This window comes from Leptonychotes weddellii, chromosome X, assembly GCF_054177405.1.
Source record: "Leptonychotes weddellii isolate Sample4059 chromosome X, ASM5417740v2, whole genome shotgun sequence".
Taxonomy (NCBI): domain Eukaryota; kingdom Metazoa; phylum Chordata; class Mammalia; order Carnivora; family Phocidae; genus Leptonychotes; species Leptonychotes weddellii.
The window spans coordinates 22,537,128-22,559,018 of record NC_138385.1 but is presented as its reverse complement, the minus strand read 5'-3'; the positions used below and the strand labels follow the sequence as shown (position 1 = coordinate 22,559,018).

The following is a 21,891-nucleotide window of genomic DNA, read 5'->3' as shown; positions in this document are numbered from 1 at the left end:
ACAGTTTACTTAATTTAAAAAAGGGGGCACCTGGGTGGCTCAGTCGGTTAAGCGTCTTCGGCTCAGTTCATTATCTCATGGTCCTAGGATCAAACCCCGCTTAGGGCTCTGCACTCAGCAGGGTGTCTGCTTCCTCTCCCTTTGCCCCTCCTCCCCGCTCATTCTCTCTCTCTCAAATAAATAAAATCTAAAATATATATATGAGTAGGCTAACTGCATGGTGAATGGATACCTTGTTCTCAAAGTGTGGTCCTGGGACCAGCAGCATCTGCATCAGCTAGGAACTTGTTAGAAATGCAAATTATTGGGCCCCATCTCAAACCTAGGGAATCAGAAACTCCGGGGCTTGACGCAGCAATCTTTTAACAGGCCCTCTAAGTGGTTCTGATGCAGGCTAAAGTTTGAAAACCCCTGGGACATGGTAAAGGGTCTGAATCCAGAAAGAACTAAATGGCTGAAACCTACAAATTAAACTGATAAGCTCTCTGCAAATGACTGTCATCCTCACCTTTCTTTTCCTTATAGCGTATTGCTGATCCAGTCCTGTATTTTCTCCTATTATCAAAACACGAAGACATAAAATACAACATCCTGAGAGTCCCTTCTGATTCTACTTTTCAACAAAACTTTCTTGCATAGTACTTTTTGAATTTTTATGAGTATAAATCTTCAGCCCTTTCACTGCTAAATTCATAATAACCCCACATTGCCCATGCCATTAAACTATCCTCCAGTCAAGCAATGAAAGAGTTAAATATTTGAAGATGCACTCACAAGCGGTAGCGTGACGGGAATCGGTTGAAATTGTACAGAACAGATCTGCACTTCTAGAAAGAGCCAAAGCTTCAGTGAAATGTGAGGAGTCAATCTACAATGATAGAATGTAAGAGTTGGAAGCCTCTGTAATTCATAATAAATAGCAGCTCTGAATTCTTTTTTCCTGTAGTGGTGTCAGGTCTCTAAAGGCCTTCAGAGTTGCATAAATCCACACTTACCAATCACTATAGGTCTCTTTAACTGTAATCAAAATTAAAATCTTTTTTTTTTTTAAAGATTTTATTTATTTATTTGAGAGAGAGAATGAGAGAGAGAGAGCAGGAGAGTGGGGAGGGTCAGAGGGAGAAGCAGACTCCCCGCCGAGCAGGGAGCCCGATGCGGGACTCGATCCTGGGACTCCAGGATCATGACCTGAGCTGAAGGCAGTCGCTTAACCAACTGAGCCACCCAGGCGCCCCAAAATTAAAATCTTAAAGCTAGATGAAAGTTGGTGATTTTCTTTTCTGTTCTATTCCTGCAAACCACTAATTTGCTTATAACAAATACATAAACTGGCCATTGGGCTTTCAATAGATTTGGTCTGCTCACAGGTTTTTTTTTCCCCAATCTTACTCTGTTTAATTTGAGATTTCCAAGACCATATATTCACCATAATTAATGACAACAGCATAAAAAATATTTTGTATGGGCCGATACTTGTTAACTTTAGCTCAGGAATAAATATTGGAAGGATACTGGTTCAAAACAAATAAGAAATAAAAATTCAAGAGAAACCAAACTTTGATCATTATTTTCCCCTGTCAGTTTCCCAGAGGAATTTAAATTTGAAAAAAAAGAACAACTAGAGTATAATTAATTGAGGTAAGGGTATGCAATGATCCTGCTTCAAAGTCTAATTTTTGTTTCAATAAACTTTACTAAAGATATATTTTACAGGGGCACCTGGCTGGCTCCGTCAGAAGAACATGTGACTCTTGATATCGGGGCCATGAGTTGGAGCCCTACACTGGATGTAGAGGTCACTTAAATAAAACAAGCAAAAAGATACATTTTGGGGGGCACCTGTGTGGCTCAGTTGGTTAAGCGTCTACCTTCGGCTCAGGTCATGATCCCAGGGTCCTGGGATGGAGCCCTGCATCGGGCTCCCTGCCCAGCGGGGAGTCTGCTTCTCCCTCTCCCTCTGCCGCTCCGCCAGCTTGTGCGCTCTGTCAGATAAATAAATAAAATCTTTAAAAAAAATATATATGTATTTTAAAAAGATACATTTTACAGTAGTCTCCCCTTATCTAGTTCCCTTTCCATGGTTTCAGTTACCTGCGGTCAACCGTGGTCCCGAAACAGGATTCTCTGATGATCGTCAGAAGGTCAGCAGTAGGGGCGCCTGGGTGGCTCAGTCGTTAGGCATCTGCCTTCGGCTCGGGTGGTGATCTCAGGGTCCTGGGATCGAGCCCCACATCGGGCTCCCTGCTCCGCGGGAGGCCTGCTTCTCCCTCTCCCCTTCCCCCTGCTTGTGTTCCCTCTCTCACTGTGTCTCTCTCTGTCAAATAAATAAATAAAATCTTTAAAAAAAAAAAAAAAGGTCAGTAGTAGCCTCACGCTGCTACGTCACCACGCTGACGTCATTCCCCTCACGTCGTCTCATCACGTAGACATGCTATCATCGCCCATCCTCATAAGGGTGAGTACAGTACAATAAGATATTTTGAGGGAGACCACGTTCACATAACTTTCATTACAGTATATTATAATTATTCTACTTTATTAATGTTAATCTCTTACTGTGCCTAGATTATAAATTAAACTTTATCATAGGTATGTAGCTATAGGAGAAAATATAGCCTATATAGGGTTTGGTAATATCCACAGTTTCAAGCATCCACTGGGGGTCTTGGAACGTATCCCACACAGATAAGGGGGGACTGCTGTCCATACAAAATTCTAGATGTCCATTTGTTACATAAACTTTTGAGAGTTATTTTTCTTTAAGTCTGTGCATTGTATTTCTTTAATTTTATTCCATGACCAGGGACTAGGGATTTCTTTTTAATTCCATTAGCTTATGCAAGGGGCTTTGCATTTTTGTATAAAGCATCAAAAATGTATTTTCTCATTAAATACTGGAATTTTGTTTGGCAATGATTACGCTCTGCTTCTGCCAGAGTACTGACAACCGTATTGAGGAAAACAGAACCCATGAGTATGTTCATGAACAGTTACTGATGTTTCACAGGAACTTATTTTTTTCCCCCAGAGGAACTTATATTAAAAACAAAAATATCTCGGGGCGCCTGGGTGGCTCAGTTGGTTAAGCGACTGCCTTCAGCTCAGGTCATGATCCTGGAGTCCCGGATGGAGTCCCACATCGGGCTCCCTGCTCAGCAGGGGGTCTGCTTCTCCCTCTGACCCTCTTCCCTCTCTTGCTATCTGTCTCTCATTCTCTCTCTCTCAAATAAATAAATAAAATCTTTAAAAAAAAACCAAAAAAACAAAAATATCCCAATTCTCCCCCCATTAGATTAATCTGAAATGGAGAAAAACTTACTAAACATCATTTTATTTTTCATTAAATAAACATTGTGCATGGATTTCCTAGTAGAAATTTAACAAAGGCCTGTTAATCATTAAGAGAATGACCTAACTTGTCTGGAAAAACCTGTTTTTCTTTCAACTAGGTTTTTTGTTTGTTTGTTTGTCATTTGATTATTAAAAAGAATGTACTCTACTTATACCTTTCTTGGTTTCCCACTATAAACTTTTTGTATACACTATATTCTTATGTGATATATAAGAATTAAGTAAAAAGACCTATGCTAAGTACAAGTTCTAAAGCAAGATTTGGTTATACAAAATAAAATGTAACAAAAATATTAATACATGGGGATAAGAATCCCCACTCCACCTACCTCAGAGGATCGTTGCAAGGATCACATGAGTAAATGCACATGAAAGACCTTCAAAAAGTATAAACCCTCTATATAAGCCCAAGCAATCATTCCTCTAATTAGAGTTTACTGCACTAATTATGGGTTAGTTTTACACAAAATGAAACAGTTCTGGACCCAGTATCTGATTAATTGGGGATATACAGTGATGAAATTCATTTATATAGTTTCTTGGCCATTTCCATGACTCTCAAAAACCTTTATATACATTACCTCTATGTCTTCCACTCTCTACATGGTTACTCTTTGTGTTTACATCAGAAGTATATGGGTACTGGCACAGAGATAATTGAAGAAATTGTTGCTGTGTGCAATTGTAGAAATTGTATTCATAAACCCTGCCATTTGAGTGCCTCTCAAATAGATTTACTTGGGCAGTCAGGTCAGCTCTATTTTCTAACATGTGAAAATAAGAATACATAAACCAGATTAAATTTAGGGACAATAAAATAATCGGTCTGGTATTCTTACACTACATCATTGTGTCTCTCATTCATTATATTCCTAGCATCTCTGTAATTTACAGCTGAGGAACCCCAGACATAAAGGTTATGTGACTCACCTAAATCATATGGTGAATCACCAGTCAAGCTGTTCTTATAGGCAGTGAGAATGTTTTTAGCTAATTTTTGGCATGAATTAGCTAGACTGGCTGCCTCACTGTCTGAACTTAGAGTATATATGTCCAAATCCAGGGTCTATTTTGGATGGCAAGACCTGGCTGGCCATATGATACCAAACCACAAGACCAAATAGAAGCAATAAATACGTGTATGGGGTCCTTAGCATATCTACTCAACTAGAATTGCAAAATTAATTCTGAAAAACCCAAAGTTATATTTCTTTCTTTTTAATTTTTCTTTTAAATTAAGCTCTGTGCTCAGTGTGGGGCTTGAACTCACGAGCCTGAGATCAAGAGTCACATGCTCTACCCACTGAACCAGCCAGGTGCCTCCAAAATTTATGTTTCTGATCTCAAGGATTTGGAAGTGGGAAAGAGAACTTTTCACTACATTGCCAAAGCAAACCTTGGAGGTCAGGAACCATGTCTTCCTAATCACTGTGTTTGCAATGACTACCATGCTGTCTAGTCCATTAATAAGCACAGAGTTATTTTTTTCAGTACATAGATGTGTAAGTGAAGGAATGAAGAAATTAATAAATGAACAGAGTGGGAAAACTTCATCTAAAAGTTGTGCATTGACAAATATAATACAATTTAGAATTCATGCTGATTTTCTACAACTTTCATCCCTTTTCATGAACAAACGTCAAACACCTGCTATTTGCCAGGCTCTGTGCTAGATGCTAGGGGGTCTGTTCTGTCATAGAGCACTGAAGGGCAATAGGAACTCTCTAATTCAAACTGTTTGGGGGAGGGTCACGGGGAGACTGTTCTGAAGGAGGGGACCTTGAAGTAGTCAAGGAGGTGGAGAAAGGGATTTTTGCTAGGAGAGAAGCATGTGCAGAGCTTAGAGTCAACAAAGTCTGACACGTCTGAAGAACTAAAAATGGGGGTTTTGAATGAGAGGTTCGAGGGCGTTTTTTTTTTTTTTAAGATTTTATTTATTTATTTGAGAGAGAGGGAGCACAAGCCCGGTGAGGGGCAGGGGGAGAAACAGACTCCCCGCCAAGCAGGGAGCCCGACGTGGGGCTAGATCCTGGGACTCCGGGATCATGACCTGAGCCGAAGGCAGACACTTCACCTACTGAGCCACCCAGGCGCCCCATTCGAGGGCATTTACTGCAAATTCTCAAGGGTTCTTTATGTGCACTAGGTCTCCTTGGGTACACATTTCATCTCTCCCCCTACAGGTGAGAGAAATTCAAGCTGGTATGTGATGGGTTTTGAATTTCTGAGCAGGAAACTTGTAAAGTTATTTTCTAAAGTAGGTTTTGTGAGGTGTGTTGGGGGATAAGGGAAAAGATACTCATTTACCAGGCAACCATCACCTCCAGCCATCATCACCTTTGCTGGGGCTAGATGGAATATATGAATTTCACATAGGCACCTTTTTATTTGAAATTTATATTCAAATTAAGCCACCTTGTTTAATGAGTTAACTGAAACCTTGTTTCACTTCATTGCTAACCTCCACCAACGTCTCTTAATTCCTGTTAAATCATACCAACAGTGTGTATTGAGTGCTTGCAGTGTACTCAGAAATTCTGGGAGGTAGTGATAGCAGAAAATAAGGCCCAGGCTTGGCCCTCCTGGAGTTTACAGTCTTGTTGGCAAAAGGAGATTTACATTCATCATTCACAAGATATTCCCCCATTCCAAACATACTACATGGGTCTTTGGTAACCACTGTGTTGTTTAACTCAGAATATCAAAGGAGCAAAAGAATGTAAATACAGTGTAATACAGTGCTAGATTGTGTGGTATAGACTATCATTATTGTAGGAACACAGAAGGACAAATGAGGGTGTGAACCAATAATTAGAGTAGGTTTCATGAAATTGGTGCGACCAAAGCTAAAGGATCTGAGATTGTGTAAGGTCATTCCAGATACTAAAACCTCATGATTGTATATGACACCTTTGTTGTTTTGTTTTGTTTTGTATGCAAGGTTAATGATGGAGGACAAAAGGACCCACTTGGGCTGTTATGCTATATGGGCTTATCTGTGGTTTCTGGCATGTGTCTTGAATAATATTTTAATATATTTCCACATATTCCATTAAATAATAACTCTTTGAACAGCATTCTATCTTAAAAAGAATTCAGCCTCCCTTGCATCCAAACAAAGAAGCCAAAATTTGGATGCCTGGGTGGTTCAGTCGATTAAGCGTCTGCCTTCAGCTCAGGTCATGATCTCAAGGTCCTGGGATCGAGCCCCACCTCCCCCACATCGGGCTCCTTGCTCAGCGGGGAGCCTGCTTCTCCCTCTGCCTGCCACTCCCCCTGCTTGTGCTCTCTTTCTGACAAATAAATAAATAAAATCTTTTTTAAAAAAGAAGCCAAAATTCACTCAAAGCACTGCTCTAGTGTTCCCTCTTCATGTGGAAGTTGTCAATTAATTCAAATGACAAATTGGAAATAGGAGCAACTCAGCAGGTGAGTCATGGTGTGATTGAAGGGGCCTGGTAACCTTTCTGACTCAGTTTCTTCATCTGTCTGTAGGAAATAATGGTCTCACAGAGGTGTTATGAAAAATAATTGAAGTTGGTAATGTGCTTTGAGATCCATGGATGAACCTGGCTTTCAAAGTGCATAATTACACCCTGCAGTGAGTCTCTCAGACTGGCTCCTTCTACTCATTCTTTAATAGGTATTCAAAATGACGCAGCTCAGGTAGATTTTTTCCTTGTTCTCAAGTTACTACTACATGATTTAGCCCTGATACCAGTTGCCTTTAAGTCGAATGCAGCCCACAGTAGTAGTAAGGACCACTAATCCTTTGGCTTTAGGATTCTTAAAGTCTTTCCTTCTGGGGAGTTTAGTTTTCTACCTACGTTTCTCAATTTTCCCATTTCAATTGACTCACTCATCTCCTCTCTGATAATAATCCCCAAAGATTGTAAAAGATCAGCTCAATGGCTTCACTGAAACCTAACGGGAGGCCCTTCTTTGCTTTGCTTAATACTTGGTAATTTCTTCTTTGCTGTTCTTATTCCTATTCTTTCCCTCCTCCCCTCTCCCCCATTTTAATTGACCTGTTGGAAACACAGCAGGTGAAATTCTTTAGATGACTCCACAGCAGGAGAAGAAAAGAGATGCTAAAATCCAAATGTTGAGTTGTTGAATTGGGGATGGGAGGGGGGCTGGGATTGGCCAAGCAGAAAACTAGAGGGGAGATGCGAGCAAGATGTTTTGACAACATTCGAATCTATCTGGGTAGTAAGGGGAAACCTAGAAAAACAAAGCCAATTGAGAACACAGGAAAAAAGAACCATTGACCCCTAACTCGGGCCACCTTTCACAAACTCCTTTTGCCATTTCACCATTTGACAGAAGGAAGTGAGAGAATGTGGTATCCCTCCCCGTCACAGGAAAAGCACGTCAAGCTTATCTATCCTAATGATCTTGAATCCATAGTGCCATCTTTATTCAAAGGAAAGCACACTTTTTCCTGAACATTTGGTTCTAAGATGGAATATGAAATGGAATATGAGTATAAATCAAAACTTTTTCTTAAGCTCAGCTTGAATTCTGTCAGTATGTGTGACAATTCCTTTTTTTTTTAACTTTTTATTTTGAAGTAATTTTAGAATTACAGAAGACTTGCAAGAACAATACTGGATTTTCACATTTATCTTCCACTCAGCTTTCCCTAATAGTAACAACTCAAGGAATTAGAACAATAATGAAAACCAGGAAATTAGCCTTGGTAAATACACAAGAGTAATACTTAACAGTAAACAACTGGCCTTACTTAAATTTCACCAGTTTTACCCCTCGTGTTCATTTTCTGTTCCTGGGTCTAGTCCAGCATCCCACATTGCATATCGTTGTGTGCCTCATTAATTTCCTTCTATCTGTGGCGTTTCCCCATTTTAAGGAAGAAAATAAAATCTGTTGGTAGTGATGATGTTGAAATGCAAGATAAATATAAGGACATACAAATGATCTGCCCTCTCTTCTTTTTTTCCTTCCAAGCAAAACTAAAAAGTAGCTTTATTTTTATTTGCTATAACTGAAGTAAAAAATAAGTTATGGTTTTTATTTTTAAAATAACTAAAAAATGCTGTTGGTAGTTTATTAAAGGCTTTAAAGGCATCAAACATATTTCAGAATAGTCAAATACATTTCTTGAAATATAAAATTGTTTGTGTATTACAATCGTGTGATTGTAATAATCTTACAGTTGATTTCCCTGTGTAGTAAAGAATTTAACCTTGCCCCCAAAGAGGTCTGATCTTTGTTCTTGACTTCTGAGAGGTAGTCTCTAAGCCCTTGGAATGTCATGCGTGATAGGAGTATCTTCATCTACCTGAGCAGTATGTGTGACAATTTCTACATGAATCTCAGGCAAAAGCTTTCTTTCATTCCCTCCAACCCCAGAGTTCTGTCTGCACTACCTGGGGGAACAGAGCTTCCTTTCATAGAAACCACTACTCAAAGCCGTGCCCATTGCTGAATGGCTTCAGTTACCATAACAAAATTAGAACTTAAACAGACTAAGATATCCAGAGGGTGGGTCAGTTTTGTTTTTACTTTGCTGGTAGGAAATATTTTCCTTTGATTGGAGTAAAAAACACCAAGAGGGCGTGGCTTTTACCCTTCTTGAAATACTATAGCACTGTATATGTTTCTCACTCTAAGTGCAGAAAACTTTTGAAAAGTATCTATAATTTATATAACAATTTTGAAATGACAAAATTGAAGAAATGGAGGAGAGCTTAGTGGTTGCCAAGGATTGGGTAGAGGAGGGCAGAGGGAGATGGACAACTGTTTTTTCCAAACATCTCCTCTCACTTTTCCTGCTAATTGTCTTCCTCCCCTTTGTATCCCTAGATCCTTCCCCTCTTCTTAGCTCAGGATGTCATTTATGCCTCATGTTGCCTGTCTTTGAAATTTCATGTCTGTGTGGACTCCCCATATATATGAAACTAAATTTAATTTTCCCATTAATCTGTCTCATGTCAATGTGATTCTTAGTCCAGCTAGAAGGACCTTGAAAGGAAGAGTAAGTTTCTTCCTCCCCAACAATACTGTAGTTTTGCAAGATGTACTGATGAGGCATAGAAGCAGAAAAATGTTCACCTTTAGCCCAGAAGGCTGACCTATAGCCTGCACAGTTCTGATAAGGATCAAATACGTGATGGTTGCTACATTCTTAAAGGGTCTTGTGACTGCCTGTATATCTATCTCACTGATGGTTGATATCAAAATGAATTATAACCACCAGAGAAATTTTACAAAAGTAGTTTTAGGAGTAGAAATTTGAAGAAGACATTTATGATCTAATACTCCCTGTACATCCCTTCTCCCTTGAGCTCTAAGCATATAACCACCAGCTTCATACAGAAAAGTGCAGCCCTTTCTGCCCACAGGTCCTGTCCCTGTGCTACTCAAATAAAGTTATTAAGTTGCACCATACAAAGTCTCAAGAATTCTTTCTTGGGGCCCCTGAGTGGCTCAGTCATTAAGCGTCTGCCTTCAGCTCAGGTCATGATCTATGTCGGGTTCCCTGCTCAGCGGGGAGGCTGCTTCTCCCTCTCCAGCTCCCCCTGCTTGTGTTCCCTCTCTCGCTGTGTTTCTCTGTCAAATAAATAAATAAAATCTTTAGGAAAAAAAAGAATTCTTGATTGTTCACTCAGGAACCCCACAACATTACCGCTGGGGGAACCTGGGCAAAGTGTACAAGGGATCTCTATATTATTTTTTACAACTATATGCAAATCTACAATTATCTCAATAAGAATTTGAATTAAAAAAAGTTAACCAGGACTTTTCTAGGCCCTACTCAAAAACATTAGGCAAGGAGACAAACTACCCATGGTTGAGACAAAAAGAAGAAAGCTCACCCCTGAGAGGTAAGCTGGCCTCTGAGGATTGAGTGATTCAGAACCAAAGTTTGATACATCAGAAAAGCAGAAAATGTTTGTATTTTTTAACATTTTTATTTATTTATTTTAAAGAGAGGGAGAGTGCAAGACAGAGAGCGTGGGGGGAGGAGCAAGGGGAGAGGGAGATAATCTAAGCAGATTCCTCACTGAGCACAGAGCCAACAAAGAGCTCCAGCCCATGACCCTGAGATCACCACCAGAGCTGAAATCAAGAGTCAGATGCTTAATCCACTGAGCCACCCAGGCGTCCCAGAAATGGTTTTTGATTACAACTTAACATTCCATGTAAAGGATTTGGGTTTCAAATTAGAAAAAAAAAAAAGATGCTGAATTGTACAATCTTCGTTTATTTCTTGTAAAAGTTGGTCTAAGATATCAACTTTATTTATTTATTTATTTATTTTAAAGATTTTATTTATTTGACAGAGAGACACACAGTGAGAGAGGGAACACAAGCAGGGGGAGTGGGAGAGGGAGAAGCAGGCTCCCTGCTGAGCAGGGAGCCAGATGCGGAGCTTGATCTCAGAACCCCAGGATCATGACCTGAGCCGAAGCCATCCAACGACTGAGCCACCCAGGCGCCCCTAAGATATCAACTTTAAAAACAAATTAATGTTACTTCCTAATGTCTATTATTTTTATTATAGAATTGTATTTTTATTAATAAGGATGGGGAATCATGCTGATGGTTAGGCAGAAATTTACCTTAACCCAGGTACCATCACTGCAAAATGACTGCTCCAGATTTGTTTTGAGAAATGAATAAATCTTATAAAGGTTAAACCTTCATACTAAGTATCAAGTACAGCAAAGGTTGTAGATACAGGCTTCTTTTTGGAAATGAAGAAATATTAAGGCTAGGTTTTGAATATATATTTGAACCAAAAAGGTAGCAGTAGATAGGACCAAAGCGACATGAGGAAGACTCTAGTTGACATTCTCTGTGAGGTAATTATTGTCCTGAGGGAATAAAAGAGAAAAAACCAGCTCAGCCCATCTGTTTAAGTATTAAAACCTTCTCCAATTAAATTATTCTGTGCGAGTCAATAATGAGGTAATTCAGATAGACTCAAACTAACAAACACCTTGATATAGAACTGAAAAGAATTCCGGGTCAAAGTCAAATCTTCGTGTAGTATCCTATGGGTATGATATGCGAGACTAGGTGTGGCTGAACAATAATACATAATGCATATACTGAAAGTCCAACTACTGTGCAGATATTCCTGGCAGATTACAACATTCTTTCAAACAACATCCTGAAGGCTCAGCAGGATGATATTTTCCATCCCCAGGAAGACTTGAAGGATATCATCCAAGCAGGGAGGAAAATAATTTCCTGGAGGCTGAGTTAGGGATCTCAGTGTCAGCGTGGAATAGGAGAGAGCTCATAACTTAGCAGACACAGGATCAAGATTACCATGTTGGGGAAAACATGGGAGAAAGGGAAGGGCTGCTCTCCTAGAGGGTTTCAAAGACACGTGGGCAAAAATGGAACTGACAGCTAGGTACACTATAAAAGAACGAAAGGGCTATACAGTAACTGCTAATGAGCCAGAAGAAAGACTGGGTGAAGGGAATTGACCTAAGTATGATTCAAAGCAAAAAGGGGAAAAGCAATGAAAATCTCCAGATGCAGAGGCTGCAAGTATTAGTCCAGAGCTGATTCCAACACCTCCAAATGGCTGAGAAATTATACATGAATGAAAAATGTATAAAACATAGAACTGGTCGTAGGCTGTAAGAAGAAAATGAAAGGACAATAATTAATAAGAACTTAAAAAATGAGGATTTCAGAAAAGTATTACATAGGAACTGAAAAGAGAGTCTGGCTATATGTAATTTGGCTTTTTTTAAAGGTTTATTTATTTATTTTAGCGAGTGAGAGAGTGTGGGGGGGGGGCAGGGAGAGAGGGAGAAGGAGAGAGAAAATCTCAAGCAGACTGCCCGCTGAGTGCAGAGCCCTATGCGGGGCTCGATCCCATGACCCTGAGATCATGACCTGAGCCGAAACCAAGATTTGGACGCTTAACCGACTGAGCCACCCAGGCACCCCTAATTTGGCTTTTTTTGAGCAAAGTTTACATTGACATTCAAGTATTCCATGTGGTCTCTAACCAAAGCTGGTGGCATTATGCCAGTCACAGTTTCGTGGCCACTTAAAAACTTACAGTCTCTTATTTCAGAAACAAATAATGGATCTTGATGTTAATTCTTTCTGTAAATACAGTATTGTCTTAGATAATTATTATATGGAAGCCTCTTCTTCCTTTCTGTGGCTGAGCATGCTATTTTGTAATTTCCTACTAGAAGGTAAAAAGTGTGGCTTACTGGGCGCCTGGGTGGCTCAGTTGGTTAAGTGACTGCCTTCGGCTCAGGTCATGATCCTGGAGTCCCTGGATCGAGTCCCGCATCGGGCTCCCTGCTCAGCAGGGAGTCTGCTTCTCCCTCTGACCCTCCCCCCTCTCATGTGCTCTCTCTCTCTCAAATAAATAAATAAAATCTTTTAAAAAAAAAAAGTGTGGCTTACTTTTTCCGAATTCCAAGTGCCTGGCATATGCTAGGAACTCAATGAATGTGTCTTTAATAAATGAACAGCAAGGAAAACTCAAGAAAAATGAAAGCGGGAGGCACCTGACTGGCTCAGTGCGCAGAGCCTGCGACTTGATCTTGGGGTCATGAGTTCGAGCCCCACATTGGGTGAGGAGCCTACTTAAAAAAAATTAAAGAAAAATGAAAGGCAACATTAACCTACCCACTGGGCAGGCAGCTAAATTCTGACAGCATTTCTTAGTAATCTTTACATGATGGCATTGAAAGAAACTAGATGGTGACCTAATAATTTCTTTGAGGAAGTTTGGGAGAGAACTGCTCACAAAGAAACAAGGAACAATACCAGAGAAACACAATTCCTGTATGACATGCTAAGATGTGATGTAGTCAAAGCTCAGCATTAAATTACAACTGGTAATAACACTTTTCCCTTCCAGACTTAGATCCAGCTTCCCTTTCATCAGCTACTCCCTGCTGTGCACCTTCTGTTTTTTTTTTTTTACACACAAGACCATTTGCTCTTCCTGCGATAGACTGTGCCCTTTCTGTCCTCTGTGCCTTTGTCCATAACACTCACTCTGACTAGAAAGTTCTTTCCTCCATTATCTTCCTGAAGAATTCCTATCCACCTATCCATTACCAGTATGTCTCATTTACCTATTGCTGCATAACAAATTCCCCCCAGGTTGAGTCGCTTAAAACAACTTGATTTATTATTTCCCCAAGATTCTGTGGGCTTGCCTGGGCTCCCTCAGCTGGTGAGTCATCTAAGGGCTGGGCTCAGCTGCAACACTGTCACACCTGGTCCTCTCTCCATGTGGTTTCATCCTCCAGGGCCTCTGTCTCCACACAGCCTCTTCCCAGCACCATAGCCTAGACTTCCTGCCATGGCAACTGGGTTCCAAGAGCAAAAGCAAGAAACTGCTGGTTATCTTAAGACCTGCCTAGGGTCAGAAATCCCAGAATGTCATTTCTGCTGCATATTATTGGTTAAAGCAAGTTAAACGGTCAGCCCAGATTAAAGTGGAAGGGAAATAGACTCCACCTCTTGCTAGGAGGAGTTACAGAATCACTTCACAAAGGGACGTGAAACACAGGGAGGCATAATTCACTGGGAGCCATTTTTAACAACCGTACGGCTGAAATGTCACCTCTTTGTTCATCATGTGTGATAGAGAGAGAGAGCGAGAGAGGAAGGACCATCACATTATTTCATTATCTCATGGACATTATCTATTCTTCTGTCTATGTCCGTTTCCCCTGTTATACTCCGGCATGCTCCTGACACACTTGAAGGAGGCAGGGGTTTAGGAAAACAGTCTGAAAGAACAGCTTTCCGTCATCTGATTGGGGAAAGCTACACTGATGAGATGCACTTGGAAATAGAGTTTAGGGCCAGATCATAGAGGACCTTGAATGCCATGCTAAGGAATTTAGATTTTATCTTGCAAGCACTCAGAACTGAAGTCAAGAACATCTCTCCCCAAACTCTTTCTCCTCTATTTCCTATCTTAGTGAATGGCAGAAATAGGGACTCACATCTTCTACCTACCTCATCCAAATGGCCTCCAAATGCTCTTATTGCAATTCTTAAATATCTCTTGACTGTCCCATCCTCCCATCCACCCCTCCATAGCTTTAGTCCAGGGTCTACCTCATTGTCTCTCCTCTGACCTAGTGTCACCGCCTGTTGGCAGGTTCCCATGAGACTAGTCTTGCCCCATTGTCCATCCTCCACACTTCCACCAAACTCCTCTGCTGATGTTAGCCCCCTGATCGTAAGCCTTCGTGGATTTCTATCACTCTCAAGAGAGAGTTCAGTCTTTAGCACTAAATACAAGGGCCCTCCATGATTTGGCCCCCTACTTAATCTCACTCTACTGGCCCCTTGCCCTTTATTTATCAGCAGCCTAAACTTCTTGTAGCTCCTCACTTCATCCATGCCTCATATACCCAGTGCCTTTGCCCATGCTAGACTCTGTGTCAAAAACTATTGCCCCCTTCTCTTGGGTAACCCCTAGTTTCCTTTCAAGACTCAATCTTTAGGAATACTTCCCTGACCTATACCCCCCTCATTCTGTATTAGGTGCCCCTCTTCTGTGCCATGATAGCACCTAGTTCTTACTGCTATCATAATAATAATACTTAGTGATCACTCACATGGATAACTCAATTCTGATACCAACTGCATGAAGGAGATTCTCACAGTGGCAGCTAGTCCATGACAAAGCTGGATTTTGAACCCAAGAGCCTGGCTCAAGGAGCCACTATTGAAACCACGGTACTACTCTCGTGCTCAAGTAGAGCACGCATCACACTGTATTGTGTCAATTTGCCTGTAGGACGCCCCCCCCACACCATCTACTGTGAGTTTCTTGAGAATAGAAATCATGTCTCATTCATCTTTTTATTCTCAGAACCTAACATAATGCCTGTCATATAATAGGCATTCTATAAATGTGGGTTGAATGGATGGATGGACAAATGAATGAATGACTCCTGAAATTAATGAATGATTCTTGCTCTGTTGTTTTAGGCATTTTTTAAAGATAAAAATGGCTATAGAACAAGACACATACTTCGAGAAAGACCCAAATTATATTAAGGGAAGGAACAGAGGTCTGCTCATTGGTGATACATTTTCTGTTTACTGATGTTCTGTCAGCCATTTAAAAAATGCAAGCAAAATTATTTTATTAAGCGAAAATATACAAAGGTGGAATGAAGAAGGTACTAGATAATAGCAAGTGTTTAATTCTTCCTTCAACTCCTCCCCATCAAGGTAAGAAATGAAATGAAGCCCACTATTAAGGTAAACCAGAGAGGGACACAAAGGCTGTCTAAAAAAGATATGTTTGACTGGAATGAAGATATTAATGACACCTAGAAATATAATGAAATAATTACACTGAAAGGTGGCTTGGTTGTGGAAAGCACATATATTTTGCATCCTAATAAACCTGAGTTTGAATCCTGTCTACCCCTCCATAACTTTAGTCCAGGGTCTACCTCATCGTCTCTCCTCTGACCTAGTGTCACCGCCTGTTGGCAGGTTCCCATGAGACTAGTCTTGCCCCATTGTCCATCCTCCACACTTCCACCAAACTTGTCTGCTGATGTTAGCCCCCTGATCATAAGCCTGGGTGGCTCAGTCAGTTAAGTGTTTGCCTTCAGCTCAGGTCATGATCCCAGGGTCCTGAGATCGAGCCCTACATTGGGCTCCCTGCTCAGTGGGGGGCCTGGTTCTCCCTCTCCTGCTCCCCCTGCTTGTGCTCTCTCTCTCTGTCAGATAAATAAATAAAATCTTTTTTAAAAAGGGATATGAATGGCAAGATACCATTTATGTAACATACTACAATACTATGTATTTTTCTATACCTATTTAGTAAAAGTATTTAGAAAGATTTATCTGGAAGAATGCTCATCAAACTAAAAAATGTTTCTCTATGGGAAGAAGGGAGGGGAACAAGTTGGGAAGGTGGCCAGCAGGAGGGTCTGTGATTATGTGTTATGATTATGTTAACTTTATGTGTTAAATTGACTAGACCACAGGGTTCCCAGATGTTTGGCCAAACCTTATTCTGGATGTGTCTGTGAGAATGTTTTTGAATGAGATTAACATTTGAATCAGTAGACTGAGTCACGGCAGCTTGCCTTCCACAATGTGCGTGGCCCTCATCACTTGAAGGCCTGAATAGAACAGAAAGGCTGACCCTTCTTCTGGCTTCCTTGCTCAAGCAGCTCAGACTGAAACACCAGCTCCTCTTGGGTCTCCAGTCTGTCAGCTCTCCTGAATCTCCAGCTTGCCAACTGCAGATCCTGGGACTTCTCAACTTCCATAATTGTGCTGAGCCATTCATTCATTCATTCATTCATTTTTAAGTCATCTCTACACCCAACTTGGGGCTCAAACTCACAACCTTGAGATCAAGAGTCACACGCTCTACCGACTGAGCCAGCCACGTACTGTGTGCTGAGCCAATTCTTAATAATAAGTCCAGTTTCTCTCTCTCTTTCTGTCTTTCTCTATCTCTCCACACATACACATACACATGCATAAGTGTCTATATAGACATAGGTATATATATACTGCAGGTTCTGTTTCTCTGGAGAGCCCTAACCAATAGAGATTTTAGCTTTATCCTTTTTTTTTTTTTAAGATTTTATTTATTTATTTGACAGAGAGAGACACAGCGAGAGAGGGAACACGAGCAGGGGGAGTGGGAGAGGGAGAATCAGGCTTCCCACGGAGCACAGAGCCCAATGCAGGGCTCGATCCCAGAACCCTGGGATCATGACCTGAGCCGAAGGCAGACGCTTAACGACTGAGCCACCAGGCGCCCCAGCTTTATCCTTTTTAATGTTCTGATTTTTTAAAAGGAGAATGGATTCATGTATTGTATTTATTAACTTTATCTTCAAAGAACCAAAGCATGTCAAGCCTGTCTTACTATTCCCAGTTACCAGATAATGAAACTGGAAGGGTAAGTGACTGCCTCATTCTCCTTAGCTCTCACACACACAATGCGAAGGGAAGTTGCAAAGGCAAATGCATTATAAAAGAAAAGTACTTACAGCCCCTTGTTAGGACATAGAAATTAAAGGTATCATATTTTGATTTTTCCTTCTCACCTTCTTTTCTCAGATCTTCCACGCCAAAGGGGTGAACTCACACGCATGGAGAAAGAGAGAGGGGGCAACCAATGTCTCATGAACATGGTAATTAACTCCATGTTACTTTCAAGATTTGAGGATGTGCCAAAAGTTGACCCCTTGGGTGTGGAGTGAATACTGCTTTGGAAATCATGGAGAATCAGTGCTTCAGAAACATAATTTACAGGAACAGTTGCTAGACAGCAACATTTGCGGTGGAAAATTCCTCTCACCCCCAGGTTAAAGGATGGGGATAATTCTTCTGGACAGGGAAAATGTGTTTGGAAATATGTAAGTAAGAGGGAGGCAGAAACAAATTAAAAGGTGGGGGGAACTATATGAATATATAATCCTGAGCTCTCTTGACTATTTCTTTTTTTTTTAAGATTTTATTTATTTGAGAGAGAGTAAGTGAGCGAGAGAGAGCACACAAGCCAGGGTGGAGAAGCGAGGGAGAGGGAGAAGCAGAATCCCCGGTGAGCAGGGACCTCAACATGGGGCTTGATCCCAGGACCCTGGGATCATGACCTGAGCCCAAGGTAGACACTTAAATGACTGAGCCACCCAGGTGACCCATCTCTTGACTATTTCTAGCGAAATTTATATTGACATGAAATCTACTTGGGGGATTTTCTGTTTTACTTAAAAGGGGAAAATAGTAATAAAAGTGTTTCTTTCTCTTGTCAACAGAAGCTGAAACCCCCTTTCCGCCGAAAGAAGAAAAGGCTACTGCATCTTAGATTTTTGAGGGGGTCCTCTGCCACATTTCAAATCAATGGTTTGACCTTTAAATTAAAAATGTTGTATTAGTTGTTACACAAATAAAATGCCCTATTATCCAAATAGAATCATATATTTTTTCTTTTCTTTTTTTCTTTTTGAATATTTTTTTCAAACCTATTCATTTATCAGGATACTTCTGAAAGCTGATTTCAGAATTCTTCCTTTCCCTTGATTAACTACTTTTTAAAAACAATGTACTTTAAAAGTACAAAACAATAGTATTGCATTTAAGGAATTCCAAATGGTTATGTGGACTTCTGGTTTGAACTTAAACATGGTCTCTCAAGAAACTGTGTATGTGGTAACTATAGGAATGTATGCTAGTAATATTTTATTGTGAAGTTTTCATTACTTTTATTTGTAGAACCCAATGTTTTTATTTTTTATTTACTTTTTAAAGATTATTTATTTATTTGAGAGAGAGAGCACGAGCAGGGGGAGGGGCAGAAGGAGAGGGAGAAGCAGACTCCCCGCTGAGCAGGAAGCCAGAGGCAGGGCTCCATCTTGGGACCCTGAGATCATGACTTGAGCCAAAATCAAGAGTTGGATGATTAACCGACTGAGCCACCCAGGTACCCCTGTTTTGTTTTTTTCCTAGGTATTCTCTACACCCAACGTGGAGCTTGAATCATGACCCCAAGATCAAGAGTCACATGCTCTTCTGACTGAGCCAGCCAGGCGCCCCAAAACTTGTTTTTCAAAGTATCAAATGGGGGCACCTGGGTGGCTCAGTCTGTTAAGAGTCTGGCTCTTGATTTCAGCTCAGGTCATGATTTCAGGGTCATGGGATCAAGCCCTGCATTGGGCTCCACGCTCAGTGGGGAATCTGCTTGAGATCTTCTCTTTCTCTCTTCCTCTACCCCTCCCCCCATGCTTGCTCGATCACTCTTTCTCAAATAAATAAAAAAATAGATCTTTAAAAAATTATGAAATATTTTACTTATACAGAAAAATATAGAGGATAATACTATAAACTCCCATATACTTATTGCCCAGTGTTGTCAAATCTTAAAAGTTTCCCATATTTACTGAAGATCCTTTTTAAAAAAAGAAAGGAAGGAAATGTGACTTTACAGATATAGCTGAAATTTCCTGCCTCCATTCATTTCCCATCTCCCTTCCTCAGAAGTAGCCACAATCATGGACTTGATGACTTTCATTTCCATGCATGTTTTCTTATTTTTACCACATAGGTATTTATCCATAAAATGTATAGGACATTGTTTTGCATATTTTAAGTTTTATTAAATGGCATCATACAATCAGTAAAGGCAGTATAGTGCAGTGCATAAGAGCACCAACTGGAGCCAGAGGTGGTCTGGAATATCTGCTGTACATGTTACTAGCTATGTTACTTTGGACAAATTACTTCATCTCTCTGTGCCTCATTTTTCTCATCTATAAAATGGAAATTCATAAAAATACTTACCTTGTAATGTTGTCTTAAGGATTAAATGAGTTGAGGGCGCCTGGGTGGCTCAGTTGGTTAAGCGACTGCCTTCGGCTCAGGTCATGATCCCGGGGTCCTGGGATCGAGTCCCGCATCGGGCTCCCTGCTCTGCGGGGAGCCTGCTTCCCCCTCTCCCGCTCCCCCTGCTTGTGTTCCCTCTCTCACTGTGTCTCTCTCTGTCAAATAAATAAATAAAATCTTTAAAAAAAAAAAAAAAAGGATTAAATGAGTTGATACATATAAAGCACTTAGAGCATAATAAACTAAGCATAATGTGTTAACTATTATTCTGCACCTTGCTTTTTTTTACATAACATTTTTGAGATTTACCCATGTTGATACATGTAGCATTAGTTCATTTTCACTACTGCATAGCATTCTGTCATATGAATATACAGCAATGTATCTCCTCTGCTGTGATAGACATTTAGGTTGTTTCCATTATAAAAAGTACTGTAATGAACATTCTGGTACATTTTTTGGTGCACATCTATATGAGAATTTCTCTAGAGTTCTTCATCTTTAACTTTTTCTTTTTTAATTTTTTTAGTAATCTCTACACCCAATGGGGGGCTTGAACTCACGACCCCGCAAACAAGAGTTGCATGCTCTAGGGGTTTCCTGGGTGGCTCAGTCAGTTGAGTGTCCAACTCTTGACTTCTGCCCAGGTCATGACCTGAGAATCCTGAGATCAAGCCCCAGGAGGGGCTCTGCACTCACTGGGGAGTCTGCTTGAGAGTCTCTCCCTCTGCCCCTCCCCCCTCTTGTGTGTTCTCTCTCTCTCTAAAATAAATAAATCTTAAAAAAAAAAAAAGAGTTGCATGCTCTTCTGACTGAGTCAGCCAGGCACCCATCATCTTTAACTTTCTAGAAAGATAACATTTTTAGGAAATACGGCTTTGATTTCTTTTTCACAGGCAAAGGAACTATGTGTCTCATCCATTTCAAAGTCTTCAAAATCGATTGTCTTATTGTACACTTGAAACTAATGTAACACTGTATATTAATTATAGTTGAATAAAAGATATATAAAATATGTTAAGGGATGCCTGGGTGGCTCAGTCAGTTAAGCGTCTGCCTTCCACACAGGTCATGATCTCAGGGTCCTAGGATCAAGTCCTGTATCAGGCTCCTTGCTCAGCGGGGAGCCTGCTTCTCCCTCTGCTTGCCATCCCCCCTGCTTGTGTGTGCACGCACTCTCTCTCTGACAAATAAATAAATAAAATCTTTAAAAAATAAAATATGTTAAAAAACCAATAGTGTTTGTGACTTTCTAAACATTTGCGGCTACCCTCTCGAGCATCAGAATTACAATTTGGTTGAAATGATGATGTCATGACAGCAAACACTGGTCTTATTATTTTTTGATTGCCTTTTAATTTTTACATACTGCTATCTGCAAACTGAAGTATAGACCCTAACCTCCAATCAAACAGCATGCCATTTCTTATGCTTTGTATAAAATCAGATTTTTTAAATACATAGTGATTGATCATTGTACTTGAAAGGTCATTATACTTCAAAGGTTTCTGAGGTCTATGTCACATCAGCTGTAACTAATGAATGTCTTTTCAAACTCTATTTTGTTATTTCTTCTTGGGAAGAGACTGAATTGGTCAAGTGGGTGTCGTATTGGTCTTAACTTGCTGAATGGTAGGCTGTAAACCTTAAGAATGTTTCCAACAACTCATAAAGGAATAAAGATCCCAGTTGAAATGTCTCTGATGACTGGGATTTCAGACTACTAACCTCATTAAGTTTCATCTGGTAGTCCTTTTGAAAATTTATTCAAATTTTATCATTTTCTCATCCTGAAGATTGTAGGGAAGTGTTATTTTTTCAAAATAAGAACAAACAACTTTTTTTTCACACAACTTCTGATAGCCATTATTTTTTGCATTTTCTTGTGCCAGTAATTGATACACTTTTAAGAATATCTAAATAGCTGGGCACCTGGGTGGCTCAGTTGGTTAAGCGACTGCCTTCGGCTCAGGTCATGATCCTGGAGTCCCGGGATCGAGTCCCGCATCGGGCTCCCTGCTCAGCGGGGAGTCTGCTTCTCCCTCTGACCCTCCCCCCTCTCGTGTGCTCTCTCTCTCAAATAAATAAATAAAATCTTTAAAAAAAAAAAAAAAGAATATCTAAATAGCTATAATGTTTTGCCTTGTGAAGTGACTTTAAATTGATTCTCAAAGTGTTCTATAAACCATATTTAAA

At 40.3% G+C, this 21,891-nt stretch overlaps 1 protein-coding gene across 1 annotated transcript in view; it reads left to right on the top strand.

Moving 5' to 3' along the window:
• Window positions 1-18,275, top strand: part of XIAP (X-linked inhibitor of apoptosis) — a 78,959-nt gene extending 60,684 nt beyond the window's left edge. Inside the window, exons 7-8 of the mRNA XM_081808284.1 lie at window positions 17,434-17,507; window positions 18,132-18,275. Of these exons, the coding sequence (XP_081664410.1) occupies window positions 17,434-17,507; window positions 18,132-18,251 (194 nt within the window). The 3' untranslated portion in view covers window positions 18,252-18,275. The remainder of the gene's footprint in view (window positions 1-17,433; window positions 17,508-18,131) is intronic.
• The last annotated feature ends 3,616 nt before the right edge of the window (window positions 18,276-21,891 follow it).